The 22412-nt window shown below is 33.4% G+C and overlaps 1 protein-coding gene across 3 annotated transcripts in view; it reads right to left on the reverse strand.

Moving 5' to 3' along the window:
• Nucleotides 1–260: 260 nt before the first annotated feature.
• The window catches only part of LOC126881483 (rhomboid-related protein 1-like), a 121973-nt gene continuing 99821 nt past the window's right edge, over nt 261–22412 (reverse strand). For 2 of the 3 annotated variants that reach the window (XM_050645768.1, XM_050645769.1), the window contains one exon: nt 261–1157. In XM_050645768.1, the coding sequence (XP_050501725.1) occupies nt 798–1157 (360 nt within the window). In that variant the 3' untranslated portion in view covers nt 261–797. The remainder of the gene's footprint in view (nt 1158–22412) is intronic. The other variant, XM_050645770.1, reaches the window with a different exon arrangement.

A 22412-nucleotide genomic window follows, 5' to 3' on the forward strand; every position in this document is an offset into this window, starting at 1 on the left:
TGCTCTCTGGGATAAACAATTTGAATAAAATTTAAACAATTGAATGAATCGCTTTGAAATTTTTATCACATATTAAGCACCAAAGAACCCTTATATGACAAAAATTTCAAAGCTTTACACTAATTTTTACAATAGATATTGCGAAATTAATTTTTTTTGCAATTCCGACCTTTTTTCGCAATTAGATTAACAATAAATGAGTATATCAAACTTTGTAATACGTCATTTTAAAGCTTTTTCCATAATCTCAAAGATATTTGTACTAAAAAAACCATAAGTTTCACTGTTTTCCATTGATTTGAAAAAATAAGGGAAAAATGCCATTTTTTGGCACTTAATTGTTTATAAATAAAAATGGCCGCCAGATCCTACGCAGGAAATAGTTACAATTTGCTCTTATAGGTATTACCTGTCGAAAAAACGCTTCAGTGCCCTGGCTGCTCGAGTGTCATGGAAAAAACCTTATTATCCTGGACTAATAAGGAGATGCCTCATCAGGCATCGTTTGGTTTATTTTTTGTTTGGTTTATCGTTTGTCGTTTTATCGTTTGGTTTATTTTTTGGCTCCTGTTTTTTTTGGAAGTGCAATAAACTCAGACTTCAGCCATTCTGTTGGTATTTCTCCTGAGTTGTATATATTGTTGAATATCTTTGCGATTATTGCTATTGATTCGTTGTCCATTAGTGTGAGTAGTTCTGCTTGTATATTATCGGGACCTGCTGCTTTGCCATCCTTTAGCTGTGTTATTGCAGAATAAACTTCCTGTTGATATAATTAACCAAAAGATTTAAGTGTGTCAACTATTAAAAATTGTACGATTAACAGCCTCTAAATTCTCAGCCTTCATCGTGATGTTCACATTGCAGCAGTTAACTTTCAAGGGCAGGTTAAAATCGAAAACAATGAAAGTTATTGTCAGTGCACCTAAAGTTACCAGGCAGATATACCACAAATGCTTTTCTAGTTTAGTTTTTCTAATATTCCGCAAAATGTTGACTCCAAATAACAAGCCCACCACAGCACCACCGGCATGGGCCAAGTAGCTGGTTACATCTCCAGCTTCAGTGTGACTAAATACCTTATAGAATACATCAATGATGACAACTATGCCGAACAGGAGCACGTGGACTATTGGATGCGTCCATTCCCTCCAATTCTGAAAATAAACATTGAAATATTAGAATATATCTACAGCTTTTTAGTTCAGAGAAATAAGGAAAAAAATATCCTGTTGGTGACACAACCCCCTCCAGGCCCAAACCAAATTTTTTGAGTAGTATGGACATCTATAATAGTAACCTATATGTTTTCTGTAGCCGATTTTGATGATATACAATATACATAGTTATAAACAAAGAAATATCAAAAAACGGTAAATTTTCGCTTTTTTCGTATATTACCAAAAAGTTAGCATTTTAAACAAATTTGAGAGTAAAAAGCTCATAAATCGTATAAAAAACTTCAACATGCGTTCGCTGAATATGTTTATCCTTATTGGTTGCTTAGAAAATTGCAAAATAAATAATAAATTTTGAGTTTTTATAAATATTCATAACCTATGTAAAAATTAAATTAGAACCTTCTTATTAAACGGAATGCTGAGACTTCCGGTGCTTAAATTACACAATAAATTTCAAAGCAATTGGTCAAATAGTTTAGAAGTTATTTAATTTGTTTATCCCAAATTATTTTTTTTGCAACACTACATATAAGTCAGAAAATGATGAAGTTACAGTAATATATGTACCTTGGACAGTTTATGAAAGAAGAAGATTTACACTATTAATTTGTTTAGTTGAAAGTGAAACTAGACGTATTGTTTAGTCCCGCTTAGATTGTTGTAAAGTTAGAGTGAAAAAGGCATTTATTTTAAAAATTTTTAAAATACCCGTACAAAAAACCCAAAATAGTTTAGATTTTATTTTTTCTTTTACTTATTTTTGTACATTTTTCAATAAAACTTTACCCGGGACTTTAAATTATCTATCTACAACTATCTATCTACTACTGTAAAAATTTGGACCTTCTGTCATCTAAGGATTCTTTGTTTGACATTAAAAGTTAAAAAACCTAGTATTCGGGAAATCGCAAAAACATAACACTCTAATAGGCTATAAAGAAAGCTACCGGTACCAGTGGGGTAAGCAGGGGCAGTTTGGGGGGTTTTAACCCCCCCCCATTAGGATGTACTTTGAGCTTAAATGGGCGGTATTCCATTCCCCCAGAAACCCTGCAGTAGTGGTACCCCCCCTCTGCCTTAGGATAGGATTATCTTGGTTACGTCGTTGACCGGTACACGGTAAGTTGAGTGCAGACGTTAAAAAAATAATAATTTTGTACCCATGGATATTTTTTACTATAATGTGTTATAATGTATACGTTCCAACGATATGTTATATCGTTGGAAAGAGAAGATTTCAGAGAGTAACTTTCAATCATAACCCAAAAAAAATTGAAATTGAAAAATTCAATTTTTGGACTTTGGCTGCCCTTGATACTGTTACGTATTATACAAAACCGAGTATTCCTTCCATGCGAAAGTAGAATGGTTATTAAGCAACTTAGATTTAGAAATGGTCTAGGAACTAGAGAGGCACTATTTTGTATTCGCGTTTTCTTACAAAAAAGTTGTGAGTTCCGAAAGAAAGTTTATGTTTCGTTTCATCGACTTCGAGAAGGCATTCGACCGAGTACAACACTTTTTGATTGCCTGCGGGTAGCAGAACTTAGGGGCCGTTCAAGTATTACGTAACGCTGGTGTTGGGGGGGGGGTCAAAATTCTTCAAAAATTGCGTTACGTAATAGTTAAACGCCCATTACAGTGCGTTACGTAGGGGGGAGATGAAAGGGTTAAAAGACTTCAAAAATCGCGTTACGTAATTCTTGAACGCTCCCTTAACCACTACGATATAAGACTGCTGAAATACTTATATTAAAATCAAGTAGCCTCTATTCAAATTGGAGACAGTCGTACTGAAAAACTACCCATAAAACGTGGAGTACGACAGGGTTGTGTTTTATCGCCCACCATATTAAATCTGTGCTCTGAAGAAATCTTTAGGAAGGCTTAGGATGACAGACAAGAGGGAGTAAGGCTAGGCGGAAAAGTAATCAACAATATTAGATACGCTGACGATACAGCCATTCTTGCAGAAAATTTGCAAGATCTTCAGGTATTACTAAATCTAGTCAGTGAAGCAAGTTATCGGAGAGGCCTTAAAATCAACATTTCAAAGACAAAATGGATGGCAGTGGAAAAGATTAATATAGAACAAGGTCTACTATCTCTTAATAGAGAGGAGATGAAACGGTAAATCATTTCAAATACCTTGGCAGCTGATTAAACGTAAATTGTGACTCGCCCGTAAATTGTGATTGTGACAGGGTTGTGTTTTATCGCCCACCATATTAAATCTGTGCTCTGAAGAAATCTTTAGGAAGGCTTAGGATGACAGACAAGAGGGAGTAAGGCTAGGCGGAAAAGTAATCAACAATATTAGATACGCTGACGATACAGCCATTCTTGCAGAAAATTTGCAAGATCTTCAGGTATTACTAAATCTAGTCAGTGAAGCAAGTTATCGGAGAGGCCTTAAAATCAACATTTCAAAGACAAAATGGATGGCAGTGGAAAAGATTAATATAGAACAAGGTCTACTATCTCTTAATAGAGAGGAGATGAAACGGTAAATCATTTCAAATACCTTGGCAGCTGATTAAACGTAAATTGTGACTCGCCCGTAAATTGTGATTGTGACAGGGTTGTGTTTTATCGCCCACCATATTAAATCTGTGCTCTGAAGAAATCTTTAGGAAGGCTTAGGATGACAGACAAGAGGGAGTAAGGCTAGGCGGAAAAGTAATCAACAATATTAGATACGCTGACGATACAGCCATTCTTGCAGAAAATTTGCAAGATCTTCAGGTATTACTAAATCTAGTCAGTGAAGCAAGTTATCGGAGAGGCCTTAAAATCAACATTTCAAAGACAAAATGGATGGCAGTGGAAAAGATTAATATAGAACAAGGTCTACTATCTCTTAATAGAGAGGAGATGAAACGGTAAATCATTTCAAATACCTTGGCAGCTGATTAAACGTAAATTGTGACTCGCCCGTAAATTGTGATTGTGACAGGGTTGTGTTTTATCGCCCACCATATTAAATCTGTGCTCTGAAGAAATCTTTAGGAAGGCTTAGGATGACAGACAAGAGGGAGTAAGGCTAGGCGGAAAAGTAATCAACAATATTAGATACGCTGACGATACAGCCATTCTTGCAGAAAATTTGCAAGATCTTCAGGTATTACTAAATCTAGTCAGTGAAGCAAGTTATCGGAGAGGCCTTAAAATCAACATTTCAAAGACAAAATGGATGGCAGTGGAAAAGATTAATATAGAACAAGGTCTACTATCTCTTAATAGAGAGGAGATGAAACGGTAAATCATTTCAAATACCTTGGCAGCTGATTAAACGTAAATTGTGACTCTAACCATTAACGAAGAGATAATAACCAGGATCGAAATATCACGTAAGGCTTTTATGATCTGGAAACCTTTAGTTTTATGTAACAGAAACTTGTCGATGAATATTTGCAAGAAGATCCTGAAATGTTATGTGTGGTCTATCCTACTGTATGGTTGTGAGACATGGACGTTAAAAACCACAATGCTAAACAAATTCAGAACGTCTGCTCTTAAACAGCATAAAGAGGAGAAAAACGGAATACTTCGGTCATATAATTCGAGCACCTAAATAACATCTGCTTCGCCTTATAATACAGGGAAAATTGGAAGGACAGAGATGGATCGGTCGAAAGAAACTTTCATGGCTGCGTAACATTGGACAATAGGGTGGCTCCACAGTAGAAGAATTATTTCGTGCAGCAGCCAATAGAGAAAGGTTTTAAGAAATTATGTAAACATGATGACGGCCAACGTCTGAATACGGACACGGCACCTAGAGAAGAAAAAGACACTAATCATACCTAAATTACTTCGGCAACATCGCTAGAAGAACGGGGGCCATGGAACCATGGGTAGTAGAAGGAAAGGTAGACGCCCAAAGACCAAGAGGATAATCTACAACACGATGGACAAAACAAATGTAGAGTCTGGTGGGAAAATCCCTACATGAAGCCGTCCGTCTTACACATAATCGTAAATCGTAATCAATGGAGACAGAGACAGTAAGCTAACAATATTTAGAGTACCACCCTGAAAAGGACTCAAAGATTAATGATTAAAATACCTACAGCTTATTGAACATGCAAAATTCCTAATATATATATACAGGGTGTAACAAAAATACAGGTCATAAATTAAATCACATATTCTGGGACCAAAAATAGTTCGAATGAACCTAACTTACCTTAGTACAAATATGCACATAAAAAAAGTTATAGCCCTTTGAAGTTACAAAATTAAAATCGTTTTTTCGAATATATCGAAAACTATTAGAGATTTTTAATTGAAAATGCATATGTGGCATTCTTATGGCAGGAGCAGCTTAAAGAAAAATTATAGTGAAATTTGTGCACCCCATAAAAATTTTATGGGGGTTTTGTTCCCTTAAACCCCCCAAACTTTTGTGTACGTCTCAATTAAATTATTATTGTGGTACCATTAGTTAAATTTAATATTCTTAAAACTTTTTTGCCTCTTAGTATTTTTTCGATAAGGCAGTTTTTATCGTGTTGAGGCTTATTTTTAATACGTTTACATAAAAATTTTATGGGGGTTTTGTTCTTTTAAACACCCCAAATGTTTGTGTACGTTGCAACTAAAATATTTCTGCAGTACCATTAGTTAAACACAGTGTTTTTAAAACTTTTTTGCCTCTTTGTATTTTTTCGAGATGGCACCTTTCATCTAGATATGGCTACTTTTTTAATACGGTTCAAAATGTACCGAAAAATGTAAATCATACATAAATTTTCATATTATTACCAAGTCTCCATAATCGTACTTAACCATATACAAATATGTGGTGGATTTGACAAATATTCAATATATCTCGATAAAAACTGACTTTTCGAAAAGTACTAAGAGTCAAAAAAGTTTTAAAAATATTGTGTTTAAGTAATGGTACTACAATAATAATTTAATTGGAACGTACGCAAAAGTTTGGGGGGGTTTAAAGGAACTAAACCCCCATAAAATTTTTATAGGGTGTCAAAATTTCACTATAATTTTTTCTTAAGATGCTACTGTCATAAGAATGCCATATGTCCATTTTCAATAAAAAATCTCTAATAGTTTTCTATATATTGGAAAAAATCTATTTTCAATTTGTAACTTCAAAGGGTTGTAACTTTTTTTATATGTACATTTGTAATAAGGTAAGTTAGATCCAATCAAACTATTTTTGGTCCCAGAATATGTGATTAAATTTATGACCTGTATTTTCGTTACACCCTATATAGACCGGTCACTCTAGTAGATTATAGGTCTTTCAGGTTCTTGAGCTCTTTTAATCCATTTCCTGCGGTGGATTGGTCCGCATAAGTCCTCTTCCTTATCCTTTATAGATTGTGGTGTTTTTTGCTTTCTCTGTGATCTGTTTCCATTCTTTCCTATTCTGTGTTTTTTCTCTCCAGCCTGTAATTTCCATATTGGATATATCCTCTCGCAGTTAATCTTGCCATCTTATTTTTGGTCTTCCTCTAGGTCTGTTTATTACTGGCGTCCAATTTGTTATCTGCCTAATTAGTTCATTCGCTCCTCTTCTTTGGATGTGGCCAAACCATTTTAGTCTTTGTGCTTTAATGAATCTCACTACAACTTCTCCTTCCATTAGTTTTCTTATTTCGTGATTCATCAGAAGTCGTATTTCTCTTTGATCTGTTTTGATTGGATGTATTCTCCTCATAATTTTTCTTTCTATTATTCTCAGTTTTTCTTCATCTTTTTTTGTAAGGCACACTGCTTCTGCTCCATAGGTGATGACTGGTCTAATTGCCGCTCTATATATCTTTGTCTTTGTTTTCTTGCTCAGGTTTTTATCTTTAAGTAGCTTGTGGTATTTCCAGAAGGCCCTATTCCCTGCTTTAATTCTTTCATTTATCTCTATGCGTTTTCTGTTTTGACCATCTACTATCACTCCTAAGTATTTAAAGCAGTCAACCCTTTGGAATACATTATCACCTATTCTTATTTCTTTTATTCTATTTACTTGGTCTTGATTTCCAGTGGCGACGCATGACTTTTTCTAAAGTGTTACCAAAACCAGATGCAAAAATCTTATTTAAAAAAATGAAAATATGGCTAAATGTATTATTGTGTTTGCAATTTATCAATCAAAGGCAAAATGAAAATTAAATTAATTTTTTTTAAATAACGCGGGCACATAAATTTGATACACCATGTATATTGATCTGTAAATATTTATTAGAATATAGTTTGGATGTCAGTGGATTTCTTTTTTTAATGAGCTTTCCGATGAACCATTAAAGACTTTTGTGAATAATTAAAGTGAAAATAACGATGTATTTAGATTTAAAATGGAAAAAGATTGTTATTACGGGAACTATAAAATCCACAGGTAGAGGTAATTATCAATTTCTAGAAAAGGTGGTTTAAAAGAAAGTTTGGAATTTTAATATCTTGGTTTCAACCCGAGTAAATATTGTAGGGTTCTCCGAAAGTAATTAGCATGGTCGGAATAATTTTGAAAATGACTGTTTGTTTGTCGAATGGAAAAGTCGATGTTTCTGATTCTTGGCAATGTGGAAGGGGAAAAGTGGATTGGATGATTGAGAGAGTTTGAAAAAGAAGTCAGTATGTTATTTGGCAGCGCTGAGGAGCGGTCGACGTTTTGGTGGATAAGTAGTTAGCAAGTACCAGTGGTTGTTTGATAGTGGAGAATAGTGTTGAAAAGTGGAACGAGAGACAGATCAAATTGAGACGAAATACCTCTTTGATTCTGTATTATTGTGAGAAGGAGAGCAGATAATTTTTGGAGTTTTGTTTGAATCGAGTACGTGTCAAAAGAGGCCCGGCTTGTTGGAGAATTGGTACTGGTATGCTGATAGTTTTGAAGCTGGAGAACGGAGAGGGCTTTGATGAGTAGCCTTTAACATAGTCAACGAGGGAGAGCTGTTTTGGGTCACGAGAAGACATCAGAGTGAGTGAAGCAAAAGGTCAGTCAATTTATGTGAAAGAGATTTTTATGTTCGGAAACTAAAATTTTGAGTAAAAGGCATATGAATTAAAATTCCAATATTTCAAAAAGTAAATAATAAATATAGGTAATCTTGCGAATACATAAATTTGTTTTGTTTAGTTTGTTTTACCAAAGTCATCGGGAACAAACCGATAAATTGTTTTTTTTTAACGAAAATAAATTTAAGTGGTAGAAATATCATTCGGACATCTGTGTCCACAGGTTTTATATTTGATAGATTTTAGAGTATTGAAATTTGATAAATAAAAGACAATTCTGTATGTTTATTTTAATATTCTGCTTTATTTCTTTTCCCTATTTTATCCCGATTAGGATCAACTAAGAGATACTGAACCCACGAGAGAAGATAAGTATAACGTGAGATAATTTAGATTTTTTTTTAATAGTATGAAAAGGCACCCTGAGATGTTTTATTCATTTTTATGTATGATTTGCGACAATTAAATAATTAATCAAATAAATAATAATTAATATAAAATTAATAAGAAGCAGATCATAACAACATGGCGAGCCAACGTAGGACATTAAAGTATCTCTGGTTGTGAATTTGAAGGGAATAGGAAACGGAAAAACAGGTGAAGGAAAATTTATTTGCCCGTCGGAAAAAGTTGATATATTTAAAATTTTTGAAATATTTGTTTGACTTAATTTTTTTATCTAGGTACAATTTTACATATTTATTTTATTTTTGATTGATTTGAATTTTGAAATATTTAGGAATTTGTGGGATAAATTGATTATATTTGGGGAGAGAAAAATTTTCGTCTCGACAGCATACAAGGTATTTTCGAATTTCATATTAGGCGGGGATAAATTTTAACTACATGTCGATAACAACCAGAAGCAAAAGTAAAGAAAACAAAAAACAAGAAGAACATTTCGAACAAGAAGAACATATAGAACAAGAAGACATTTTCGAAACAACAATCATGGCATCAGAAAATCAAGAATTGTCAGGAATAGATAAATTATTACAACTGATGCAACTCCAGTCACAAAAAACGGATGACAATCAAAGAGAAACAAAACAAGCTATGGAAGAAACATCAAAGAAAATGGATAAAATGCAAGAAAATCAAGAGGAAACAAAACAAGCAATAGAAGAGAACAATAAGCAAATAGAGGAACGCATAGAAAAGTATGAAAAGGAAATAAAAGGATGTTTGACAACAATGAAAAACGAGATAGAAGAACAAGAAATGAGAATGAAGGATCACATGAAAGAACAAGAAATGAAAATTCAAAATAGAATGGAGGAGTTAACAAATTGCCAGAAAAAGGAACTAGAAAATTTGGAAAATAAGTTGGAAAACGCATTACAAGAGGACAGACGAGAAATAGAAAGACAAATGGAGGAAATCAAGAATCAACAAAATTCCGGAGAAAGAAGGGAAACGATTATCCATAGTACAGAGGATGTGAAAATAAGATTTGGCGGGGATGTAAAAAAAATTACACCCAGTAATTTTCATAAACAATTTAAAAAAGAAAATACGATACATCGGTAATTTCGAGACAGCCAAAGAAATGATAAGGAACCATCTTAAAGATAAGGCGAGTTTATGGTTCGATAGCAAAGAAGAAGAATTGGACAATTGGCATAAATTCGAACAAAAGTTCCTGAGTTATTTCTGGGGGAAAATACAGCAGCTAGAAATAAACAAGGAATTGCAAAATGGGAGGTACCATGATAGAATGGGTATTTCAGAGAAAACATATGCACTACAATTATATAATAATGCAAAACATCTACAGTACAATTATTCATCCGAACAGCTAGTAGAACTGATAGCCAGACATTTTGAAGATTCCTTAGAAGATCACATAACTCTACAAAACTACAAAGATATCGACAGTTTGTGCCAATTCTTGCAAATACGAGAAGCAAAAATGAGAGAAAGAAAAATAAGAAGATCGCAAGATAATTATAGACAACGCGAAAATCGAGACTATAGAGATAGAAGACAGAACTTTAGGAGAGATTATACAAGAAGAGAAAACGAAAATAGAGACAACGGAAGAGGAAACTATGAACAAAGAAATCGGCAATGGAACGAAGACAGATATCGAGGAAACCAGAATAGAAATAACACCCGCACAAATCAAGAAGACAGAAATGATAATAGAAGGAATGAACAGGAAAATCGTGGAAACCGATACGGGTCCGACAGACAAAGAGAAAACAGAAGAGCGGTAAACAACACGCAAATATATGAATATGAGGATGAGAGACAAAGCGACGGAAGAAGAAGCGAAGAAGAACAGCAAGCGTCTTTTCACGAAAGCGCTCACTAAAAACAAAAGAACAAACAGGAATTTTTTGTCACCCGAAGGAATTTATTAAATTAGCAGAAAATAATGATAAAGGAAGTGGATATAATTTAAAATTTGTAGATGGTTTTATCAATGAGAAACCGATTAAAATTATGATTGATACTGGGTCAGAAATTACTTTGATTAACAGGAAATTAATAGAAGAGGTTGATTTGACGAATTTGATTTACAAAATTCCCAGGGTAAATTTAGTGGGCGCAAATAAACGGACTTTGGCAAAAATAAATGAAGGAATACGAATAAGGGTTCGATTGGGGAAGAAATTTTATGCACTACAATGTGTTATAATGCCAAACATGATGCATGATATGATCGTAGGAGTGGATGAATTGTCAGAAAAACATGTGGTGATAGATTTCAAAAATAACACGATGAAAATCACAGATGGAAAAGAAGAAGAACCTAACATTCTGGAAATGGACAAGGAACATGAGAAACGGAAAAAGGATAATGCAGACAAAAAACAAACGGTGGAAATGAATTTGTCAATTAAGCAAGGACAGAAAAAGAAGAAAAGAAAGCAGGAGAAGATAAGTAAAAACAATGAAGCTCGGGACTCCTCGAAAAAAGAGATGAGCCCAGAAGAAGAAAAAGAAGAAAAAAGATTGACAAATGAAAATGAAGCTTGGGATTCCTCAAAAGAAGAGATGAGCCCAGAAGAAGAAAAAGAAGAAGAAAGATTGACACAAGAAAATGAAGATTGGGATTCCTCGAAAAAAGAGATGAGCTCAGAAGAAAAAGAGATCAGATTAGAAAAAGAGGGCGAAAAAGATACCATGGAAACTGTGGTATTTGACGAAGAAGTATGCAAAATGGATGAGGCAGAATACACAATAAACATGTGTAAAGAATCGGAGGAGAAAGAAATACAATTGATATGTGGAGAAGAAAAGGAGAAGGAACTGCGTGAAATATTGAGGGAGTATGAAAATTTAATAAATGAAGAAAACAGAGTAGCCAAAAAGTATGAACATTCATTTGAGGTGAAAGACTTAGGAAATTTTCGATCGAAAACTTACCCCATCCCATATAAGTACCGACAGGAGGTGAAAGGAGAAATCAATAAAATGTTAGAAAATCAAATCATAGAGATATGTGACTCTCCGTATATCAACCCAATCGTGATTGTTAAAAAAAGTAGTGGAGAATTGAGGCTATGTTTGGATGCCCGGAATATAAATCAACATACGGTATGTCAATATGAATCACCTCTCAACATCGAGGCTATTTTTGGGAGAATTACAGGATCACATATTTTTTCTAAAATTGACTTAAAACATAGTTTTTGGTTGATACCTTTAGCAGAAAAATGTAGAAACTACACCGCTTTTTCGATCGATGGTATTGTGTACCGATTTAAAGTAGTGCCTTTTGGGTTACAAAGTGCTTGTGCAGCACTGGTAAGAGCTCTCCATACAATATTAAACAGGTATGAAGATTTTATAGTACACTACATTGACGACTTACTAATTTTTTCACCAGATACATCGAGTCATTTAAAACACATAAAAATTATATTAGAAGAGCTGGACAAGGCCGGATTAAAATTGAATATTGAAAAATGTCAATTTTTTCAAAAAGAAGTGACATATTTGGGTTTTAAATTGGAAACAAAAACAGTTAGTTTAGCCGAGGACCGGATAAAACTCATAGATGAATACCCAAGGCCAACGAATTTAAAAACATTGAGAGGTTTTCTTGGTACGATCAACTATTTCAAAAAACTAATTCCTGATTTGAGCCAGAAGGAGATTCCATTGATAAAATTACTGAAAAAAGGTGTTAAATGGAATTGGAAAGAAGAACAAGAGAAAGCTTTCCAAATATTAAAAGAAGAATTCTCGAAAGGAACTAAAATATATCATCCCATGTACAATTTACCTTTCATATTACGAACTGATGCGTCCATCCAAAAATTCGCGGGAGTTTTGTCGCAGATACAAAACAATCAAGAAGTGCCAATTTGTTTTATTTCCCGGGTGACAAAAACACACGAAAGAAAATACAGTGTGACTGAATTAGAGTTTGCTAGCGTACTTTTTTGTGTAAATAAGTTAAGGTTTTATCTATTGGGAGCAAAATTTACAATTGAAACAGATCATGCAGCTTTAGTGCATATCATGAAAAGTCGACTGGTTAACAATCGTATACATCGAGGAATTTTGTTGCTGCAGGAGTATGATTTTGAGTTTCGATACATAAAAGGAAAAGACAACATTATAGCCGACGCTCTCACACGTGATGAAGACACTGGAAAAAAGGAAGGAATTGTTTTTCAGGTGGGACTAAATCTCTTGACACAAGAGGAAGGTGTATTTTCGTTAAACGAAATAAGAATAAATCAAGAAGAGCTGGAGGAAAAAGAAAAAAGAAGAGCGGAGAGAGAAAATGACATATTCTTCAAAAGAATCGATGGAAAGGAACTATATTTGGTAACACAGACATTGGCAGAGAGGATCATACAAAAATTACACAATGACAATGGGCATATCGGTAGCAGGAAGGTTTGGCTGGTTTTTCGAGAAAACTATATCTGCCGAAAGGATTACCGGATTGCCAAAGAAGTGACCCAAAAATGCGAAATATGTCAAAAATATAAAAGCAGAAATTTCAGAAATGAAAATATTGCTAAAAATATTGTATCCCGTCAAAAATTGGATATTGTGGAATAGATATGTTAAGTGATCTGATAATGACCACGCAAAGGAACAAGCATATTTTGGTGATGGTTGATATATTTTCAAAATACGTAAAGTTATACAGTTGCCGTACAACAAAGGAGGAAGAAATAATGAGAAAGATTGACAATTTTATAGCCACCGTAGGAACACCAAGAAGAATTCTTTTAGACAATGCGACTTATTTCCGGAGTGAGCGTTTCAAGGGACAGCTTCAAGACAGGGGAATAGGGACAAATTTCGTCAGTATCCGACACCCTCAAAGTAATCCTTCAGAGCGTTTTATACAGGAGACTACGAAATTCCTTCGCATTGCTGCAAATGGACAACATAGACGATGGGACAGAAAAGTGGCAGAAATAGAAAACTACTTAAACACCATTTCAAGTACGGTGACAAAAGAGACTCCGGAATATATCATGAAGGGTGTTATGCCATTACGGCCATGGGAAGAACCTGAGCAGAGGGAATACCAACGAGTCTTGGAAATTGTGCAGAGGAGGCTGCAGCGCAGTAATGAAAAATATCTCCAAAGACAAAATCATAATAGGAGACGACGCCCAGTGACTTTTCAGAAGGGAGAAAAGGTGCTTGTAAGGGCATTACGCGTATCAAATCTCACTGGGGACGTTTGCGCAAAACTAATGCCTATTTTCGAGGGTCCATACATCGTGCACAATGAAAATGGGATAAACAGTTATGTTCTGAGGCATGTGGATTCAGAAAAGATACGAGTAGTTTACAATATCCATGATGTGTACAAATACCACGAATAAAGACAAATGCATAAAATTTAAGGTAAGATAAGAGAATTAGGTTAGGATAATATGATAACAAGAGAAACGTGTTGTTGTCGAGAGAAAATCAATTTTTTTTTGTTGCACTTACTAATACTGATTTTATCTCAAAACAAGGCGGGGATGTTATTGTGTTTGCAATTTATCAATCAAAGGCAAAAAGAAAATTAAATTATTTTTTTTAAATAACGCGGGCACATAAATTTGATACACCCTGTATATTGATCTGTAAATATTTATTAGAATTTAGTTTGGATGTCAGTGGATTTCTTTTTTTAATGAACTTTCCGATGAACCATTAAAGACTTTTGTGAATAATTAAAGTGAAAATAACGATGTATTTAGATTTAAAATGGAAAAAGATTGTTATTACGGAAACTATAAAATCCACAGGTAGAGGTAATTATCAATTTCTAGAAAAGGTGGTTTAAAAGAAAGTTTGGAATTTTAATATCTTGGTTTCAACCCGAGTAAATATTGTAGGGTTCTCCGAAAGTAATTAGCATGGTCGGAATAATTTTGAAAATGACTGTTTGTTTGTCGAATGGAAAAGTCGATGTTTCTGATTCTTGGCAATGTGGAAGGGGAAAAGTGGATTGGATGATTGAGAGAGTTTGAAAAAGAAGTCAGTATGTTATTTGGCAGCGCTGAGGAGCGGTCGACGTTTTGGTGGATAAGTAGTTAGCAAGTACCAGTGGTTGTTTGATAGTGGAGAATAGTGTTGAAAAGTGGAACGAGAGACAGATCAAATTGAGACGAAATACCTCTTTGATTCTGTATTATTGTGAGAAGGAGAGCAGAGAATTTTTGGAGTTTTGTTTGAATCGAGTACGTGTCAAAAGAGGCCCGGCTTGTTGGAGAATTGGTACTGGTATGCTGATAGTTTTGAAGCTGGAGAACGGAGAGGGCTTTGATGAGTAGCCTTTAACATAGTCAACGAGGGAGAGCTGTTTTGGGTCACGAGAAGACATCAGAGTGAGTGAAGCAAAAGGTCAGTCAATTTATGTGAAAGAGATTTTTATGTTCGGAAACTAAAATTTTGAGTAAAAGGCATATGAATTAAAATTCCAATATTTCAAAAAGTAAATAGTAAAAATAGGTAATCTTGCGAATACATAAATTTGTTTTGTTTAGTTTGTTTTACCAAAGTCATCGGGAACAAACCGATAAATTGTTTTTTTTTAACGAAAATAAATTTAAGTGGTAGAAATTTCATTCGGACATCTGTGTCCACAGGTTTTAGATTTGATAGATTTTAGAGTATTGAAATTTGATAAATAAAAGACAATTCTGTATGTTTATTTTAATATTCTGCTTTATTTCTTTTCCCTATTTTATCCCGATTAGGATCAACTAAGAGATACTGAACTCACGAGAGAAGATAAGTATAACGTGAGATAATTTAGATTTTTTTTTAATAGTATGAAAAGGCACCCTGAGATTTTTTATTCATTTTTATGTATGATTTGCGACAATTAAATAATTAATCAAATAAATAATAATTAATATAAAATTAATAAGAAGCAGATCATAACAGTATATACATATAGCTTCAATAATATCATTTTGTATATCACTTGAAACTCTCGAAAAAACAGTTGATGTTTCTAGATGTTGGCAAAATTTTTGATCTTTTTTGGCAATTAATGTTAACAATTCCCTGTAATTGCCTCGAATGTCAGAGCCGTCGCCCTCAAAATGACCACGAAACGCTAATTCTTGTTCGGCCAAAAAACATACGGTACATATCTATTATAAGTGAGCTAAGGATATACGAGTACCTATCTATTTTTTTAACAAACTCATTATATGTTTAGCAATATTTGCTTTGAATGCTTGGTTAAGAGAACTTTTGATTCTTGTTTTACCAAACTGAATCAAATTGGGTATACATCTTACATGTAGGTAACGGAGAAATTTCATGTCTCTTTTTTAAAACTCTAAAACTATTTAAATCGTGAACCTGGTCCACCCATTTTTCTGTAAAAACCAGAAGACATGGCCAACAATACAGTCTATTTTTCTTGCATCCACATAACCAAGGATTTTCACTGTACCAACTAAATTTAAAATATCGAGCTAATTTTTTAAATTCCTTTTTAAAATTGTTTAAAATAGCTCTTTCATTTTCAATAATCTCATTTTATTTTTCAATCAGAATTACTTTTCAAGTAGTTGATCGATTACGCAGCGACACTCATCCATGGTGAACTGCACGCACACTTTTTATTATAGGTACTGTTAGCAAATTTAAATCTGGTAACAGCCCTACTGATATACACAGCGCGCTTACGCCCATCGCTCCTTCAAAATTTTCAGTACTAGCCGGTCCCGAGCCGCCCGAGCTACAGCGAGATAACCATTCACTGTCACCACAAATGAGACTGGTAACAGAATATAATAAAGTGCAACTGAGTCACATAAACTCGCCAATATTTGCGTGTGTCTGGCTAGTTACTGAATTAGGTACTATTAACACATAATATAATAATATATTTCTATTGGTAAAAATAAAATAAAATAATAAATGGAATTATTCATCGTCATAAAATACATATTTATTTGCAAGATTTTTAACTGTTACCAATGGTAACTGTGGTTACATGGACGCTTCGCCAGTGTTGATTTCTCGTACTTATTAAGTATTTTGTTTTTTTCTGATTAATTATTAATCTCCTGATTTTTACCTCTTTTTTCAATGTTAGCAATGCATCTTCTAGACTTCTCTTGTCACGGGCTATCAAAACTAGGTCATCTGCATACCCTATTATTTGTGTAGAGCTTTGGATTACTGTCTTTTTTGTTAGCCCTGTGTTTCTAATTACTCCCTCCAAGGCTATATTAAAGAGCGTTGTCGATAGGCTGTCACCTTGTCCAAAATTCCTAATAATGTATTTAATTAGTAAGACCTAGAATCGTAGATGCTTCTTTTATCTATTGGCAAATTTCAGATTTGAAATTAAAGAGCTACGTGAAAGGTTCTCGATATAACTACTAGATGGCGCTACTATAAATCTTATTACAGTTCTATTATGTTGCAAACGTTGGTAAATTTGTAGCTAAATAAATACTACATTTATATTTGACCAGACCAATAATTTGTTTGATGCAGCTGTTTAAAAGTATTATTACATCAGCTCAAAACAAGCCCTATATGGCCAAGGCTTCAATGGTTTTTCCAGTTTTGTACTTCTAACAATCCCAAGTCTTCTTTTACCAATTCCATCCATTTTCTTCGTGGTCGTCCTCTTTTCCTTTTTGTATCAACTTTCCGTCTGATAAGCCTTATGAGTCATGCAGTAAAAGTCCTGTTAAAAGTAGTACATAATGGTATCTATAGAAAGTCCGAAACAATCATCGGAGACGATCAGTTTGGATTCAGAGCCGGCATGGGAACGAGAGAAGCCCTCTTCAATTTACTAGTTCTCGCGCAAAAATGCTACGACCAACAGAAAGATATATTTATATGCTTTATAGACTTCGAAAAAGCATTTGATAGAGTAAGACATGACCTACTATTAGAACGTTTGCAAGAAGTCGGTTTAGATGGAAAAGACATCAATTTACTGAAGAACTTGTACTGGAACCAAAACGCCAGAGTTAGGATCGAGGGTTCCACATCCGCAGAAGTAGAAATTAGGAGGGGAGTTAGACAGGGATGTGTTCTGTCGCCTCTGCTGTTTAATCTTTACTCCGAGTTTCTATTTAAAGAGGCACTGGAGGACTCCAAGGATGGAGTCAAGGTGAATGGCGTAAATATCAACAGCATCAGATACGCCGATGATACGGTGTTGATCGCGGATTCCGACTTGGGTCTACAACGACTCATCGACAAGACCAACTCGACCTGTGAGTAGTTTGGTATGAAAATAAACATTAAAAAAACCAAAGTGATGTCAATCCGAAAAAACCAAAACGTACCTTAAGATTTAAGAACTTGGGATGTTGGATCGATAGCAGCTTAAATCCTGATCTAGAAATAAGATCGAGAATAGAACAGGCCAGAAAATCTTTCGAAAAAATCAAAAAACTGCTTTGTGATTCTCGAATAAATCTCGAAATTCGACTACGTTTATCCAAATGCTACTTCTGGTCGACTCTTCTCTATGCAGTTGAGACATGGACCCTTAAAACATCAACCATAAATAAGTTAGACGCCTTTGAAATGTGGATCTACCGGAGAATTCTTAAAATTTCGTGGACATCGCATACCTCAAACGAAGAAGTGCTGCATAGAATAGGCAAGGCAAGAGAACTTTTCAACGCAGTGAAAGTCAGAAAAACATCATACCTGGGCCACATACTGACAAATAGTAAGTACCAATATGCTCAACTTATAGTGAAAGGAAAGATCGAGGGAAGGAGAGGACTAGGAAGGAAAAGACTATCGTGGCTCAGAAATATCCGACAATGGACAGGGCTAAATTTTGAACAGCTAATAAGAACAGCTGAAGACAGAGAAGAGTTTGCAATTGTATAGCCAACCTCCATTGAGGAGACGGCACTTTAAGAAGAAGTCAACTTCAGTATCAATTCTTTGCGGACTCTTCTTACTGCTTTGTAGCTACTTATCTGAGCCATCTTAGTCTTTGAATTTCACAATATCTTATATTTTTTGTTGTCCATATTTGAATTATTTTATTTGTTTTTCTTCTCCAGATATGTCCATCTTTTATACCTCCATTATATTCTTCGAAGTATCTTCCCCTCCCATCTATCTAGTTAGTTATATGGTTAATAAAGCACCGTTAGTCGGATAACCGTTGTATATGTTCTTTTTTTGCTCCTCTAGATATTGTCTTTCATCTCAGAATCTAATTTAGACTTCCAGCACTTTTACTACCTTTAGCCATCCTTTTTTCGATTTCTAGTCCAGGAACCGAAGCTTTTCACCTCGCAATTTTTACAGAATGGATCGATTTGCTTTAAAATTTGAGAGTAAGTAGTGGATAGTCCAAGGATCAAAATCTGTATGATGCCCAAAGGCGCTTTTACCATGGGGGTGGTTGCCACCCCATCTCGGGGGTGGAAATTTTTTATTATATTTTGACCACAAAAGTTGATGAAAACATTCATTCTAAGCAAAAAATGTTCTATAAATTTTTTTGATAAAATTAATAGTTTTACATTTATTCGCTATCGAAAGTGTTAGTTTTACATATATCGAAAAAATCAGTGTTTTTCGATATACTTCGTTATTCCCTTATACTTATACGATATTCCTTCAATTTTTGCAGTAGAAAATTTTTTTTCAAACCATGTTCTAGGGAATTAAATAACCTACAATTTCGTATTTAAACATTTTTTCGTATCTCTGATGCTAATCTTTCTATTCTGAAGAAAATGGCATTTTTTACCAAACTACAAAAAATCGTTATTCGTTTTTAACTCCAGTTTTTAAAAACTAATTATTCTAAGCCAGTCAAACTTCTAGAATTTATTAATAGTACATAAATGAAGAAGAATGAGTAAGGCCAATGACTAAAAACACATCTAACTTGCATTATTCTGCTTCCAATTGGATGTTTCTGTTTTTTTTTTCAAAAATATATATTGATTTTTAACCTTAACTTTTTTATTTTTTACCCTAGAAAGTTTGGTGAAAAATAATGTTGTAGGTTTTTACAAGATCTATAAGCGTATTAATATTAAAGTTTTTAAAATCCTCAGTCGGAAAAAGAGGTGACTTTGAAAGGGTTGGTAAAGGTGGTTTTTGCATGTTATTACAAGTTTTAATTTTCAATAGCTCACTTAATTTTTGCCGTAGAAAAAATTTATGCAAACCAGTTTCTTGGAAATAAAATAAGCTACAATTTCGTTTTTAAACATTTTTTCATATCTCTGATGCCAATCTTTCTATTCTGAAGAAAGTGCCATTTTTATCCAAACTACAAAAATTCGTTATTCGATTTTAACTCCATTTAAAAGAATATTCTAAGCCGGTCAAACTTCTAAAACCTATTAATAATACATAAGTAAAGAAGACCAAATAAGGTAAATGACTAATTTAATTTAGGGTGGTGATTAGGGGGTTGCTTCCGATAACTTTTTCGCTGAAAAAATAGGGACTGACATTCTTTTCATTATAAATCACTTAATGTTTGAGCTAGAGACTTTTTTTATATCTGGAGAGAGATATTTTTAAATAATTTAAATTAGTTTGAACAAATTATCCTCGAAAAATGCATAGTTTCCCCGTCGTTTGACTTTGAAATTACAATATTTAGCATTTGACGAAGAAGAGCTAACATATTATAATAAAATGTAGCTCGATTACTATTAGTGCAGTCACTGAAGGTGGATATGAGCTATTACCTTCGATTTCGTTGAACTTCCATCGATTTGGATGAAAATTGGTGAGTGGTTAGAGGATATCTTAAGGAATAAAGGTGACATAGTGCCAACTTGCGCTTTTACCCTGGGGGTGGATGCCAACCCTCCTCGGGGGTGAAAATTATTTTATTAAAAATAACCCCACAATTCGATAGAGGGACAAATTATAAGCAAAATTTGTTATATAAAGTTATTAAAATAAATCAAAACTTTTTGAGTTATTAAAGATCAAAGATTTTAATTTTTCTTGAGAAAAATGCATGTTTTTAACCGATTTTCCATAAATAACTCAAAAACTATAAGATTTTACAGAAAAGTTATTATTATCAAAATTGAGGCTAATAAAAAATCAATTAAACTCTTTTCTAGAAAAACCTTTCTATGCTAAATAAAAGTAAGTTATAGGTAATTGTCTAATTGAATGTATATTTCTTTCGTCGAGTACCCAAATCTAAATATTCAAGCTTAAAAACCGGCAAAATGATGCATTTTATAACATAAACTTATTAAACATTTGTCAAAGTTCATAGAAATATCTATCAAATAAGCCCTCGAACAAGTTGAAAGCATTAAAATTTATGCACTAAAAATGTTTCAAAATGTATCTTTTAAAAATTTTTCCAAATTTTTTTATTGTTTTTTTGTAAATAACTCCGTTAATTTTTAAGATATCAGATTCGCCTAAAAACTAGTTAAAATATGATTCTGAGAGCTATTAAAAAATGTCAAAATTAGTCTTTTAAACCTCTCACTTTTTTAACAATAAAAGGTTAAATAGCCCCGGTTACATGGTTCTCGCAGCAAATTGAAATTTTAAACGTTTCTATCTCGGTTATTTTTTACTCTACGGAAATAGTAAAATAGGTAAATTATTTGGAACAGAAAAAACTAAAATTTAGTTATATATCCTTTTTTACGTACATTGAGTATTTTTGGAGTTATTATCTAAAGAAAATGAAAAGTACGATAATTTTAAAAATTCTGATTTTTTTAAATTGTATCTTTTTTTTCAAAAATATGCATTCTAAACGGGTGCAAATTGTTGAAATCGTTAACTATGTTAACCTAAAGAAATTTTTGTGAGGATTACTACAAATTTTAATTTTTGTGGAAATAGCGTATGTTTTATTTCTTACTTTTTCCTAAAAAAATCGAAAGGGTTCTCTAATTTTCATCATAACTTGCTTAATTTTGATGCTATTCACTTCTACTGGAGCTCATTTGATAGGTACTCCGAGGTATTTTGACAAGAGCTTAACAAGTATATTCTATAAAATGCATCGTTTTCCCGTTATGTAAGCTTGAATACTTAGATTTGAATACACGTAGAAAAAAATATACAGTTCATCTAATTTACTTACCGTTGCACGTCATTATCTACGTTAGAGATCTAAGTTGACATTGTTGCACAATTACAAAAAATTCTTGAATTCATTTTAAATCAAATACATCACACAATTTTTGCGGAAGTGGATTATACAGCAAAACAAGTTAATATTCAATGTAAATAAATAAAAACTTTAGAAATAGAAAACAAGAATTAAGATATAATCTTACGTTAAAGTATATAATAAAAACAGTACATATCATGAAACAAATACTTATAGTAAAGAATATAAACAAATATGAAGTGTCATCACCGCAACTGTCAAATAAATGTTACCAATTTATGCCAAAATATCACCTGCGTTCGATTATAGTTACAGTGTATTCCGAACAAATGTGCTTCATACAAACGCTTTATAATCCATTTATACAAATTAAATGAAACATATTATTGTGTATTTCTTTAAGTTGACATTAATAGAAATCTCTAAATATTATTTCTACGCGTATATAATAAAATATGTCTAGTGGCTGTAATGCCAGTGTACTCGGCAAAGTGATTTTAAAAAACAACACACCTACCGCCTAAATATTTCGTGTTGGTATCATGTGACGTCACGGGCTATGACGCGGATGACGTGCAACGGTAAGTAAATTAGATGGAGTATACATTCAATTACCCATAACTCACTTTGAAATAACATTAGTTTAGTTCTTTAAGTTGGGAGTGTATTAAATTTTTTATTATCTTTAATTTTTT

This window comes from Diabrotica virgifera, chromosome 3, assembly GCF_917563875.1.
Source record: "Diabrotica virgifera virgifera chromosome 3, PGI_DIABVI_V3a".
NCBI classification, from domain to species: Eukaryota; Metazoa; Arthropoda; class Insecta; order Coleoptera; family Chrysomelidae; genus Diabrotica; species Diabrotica virgifera.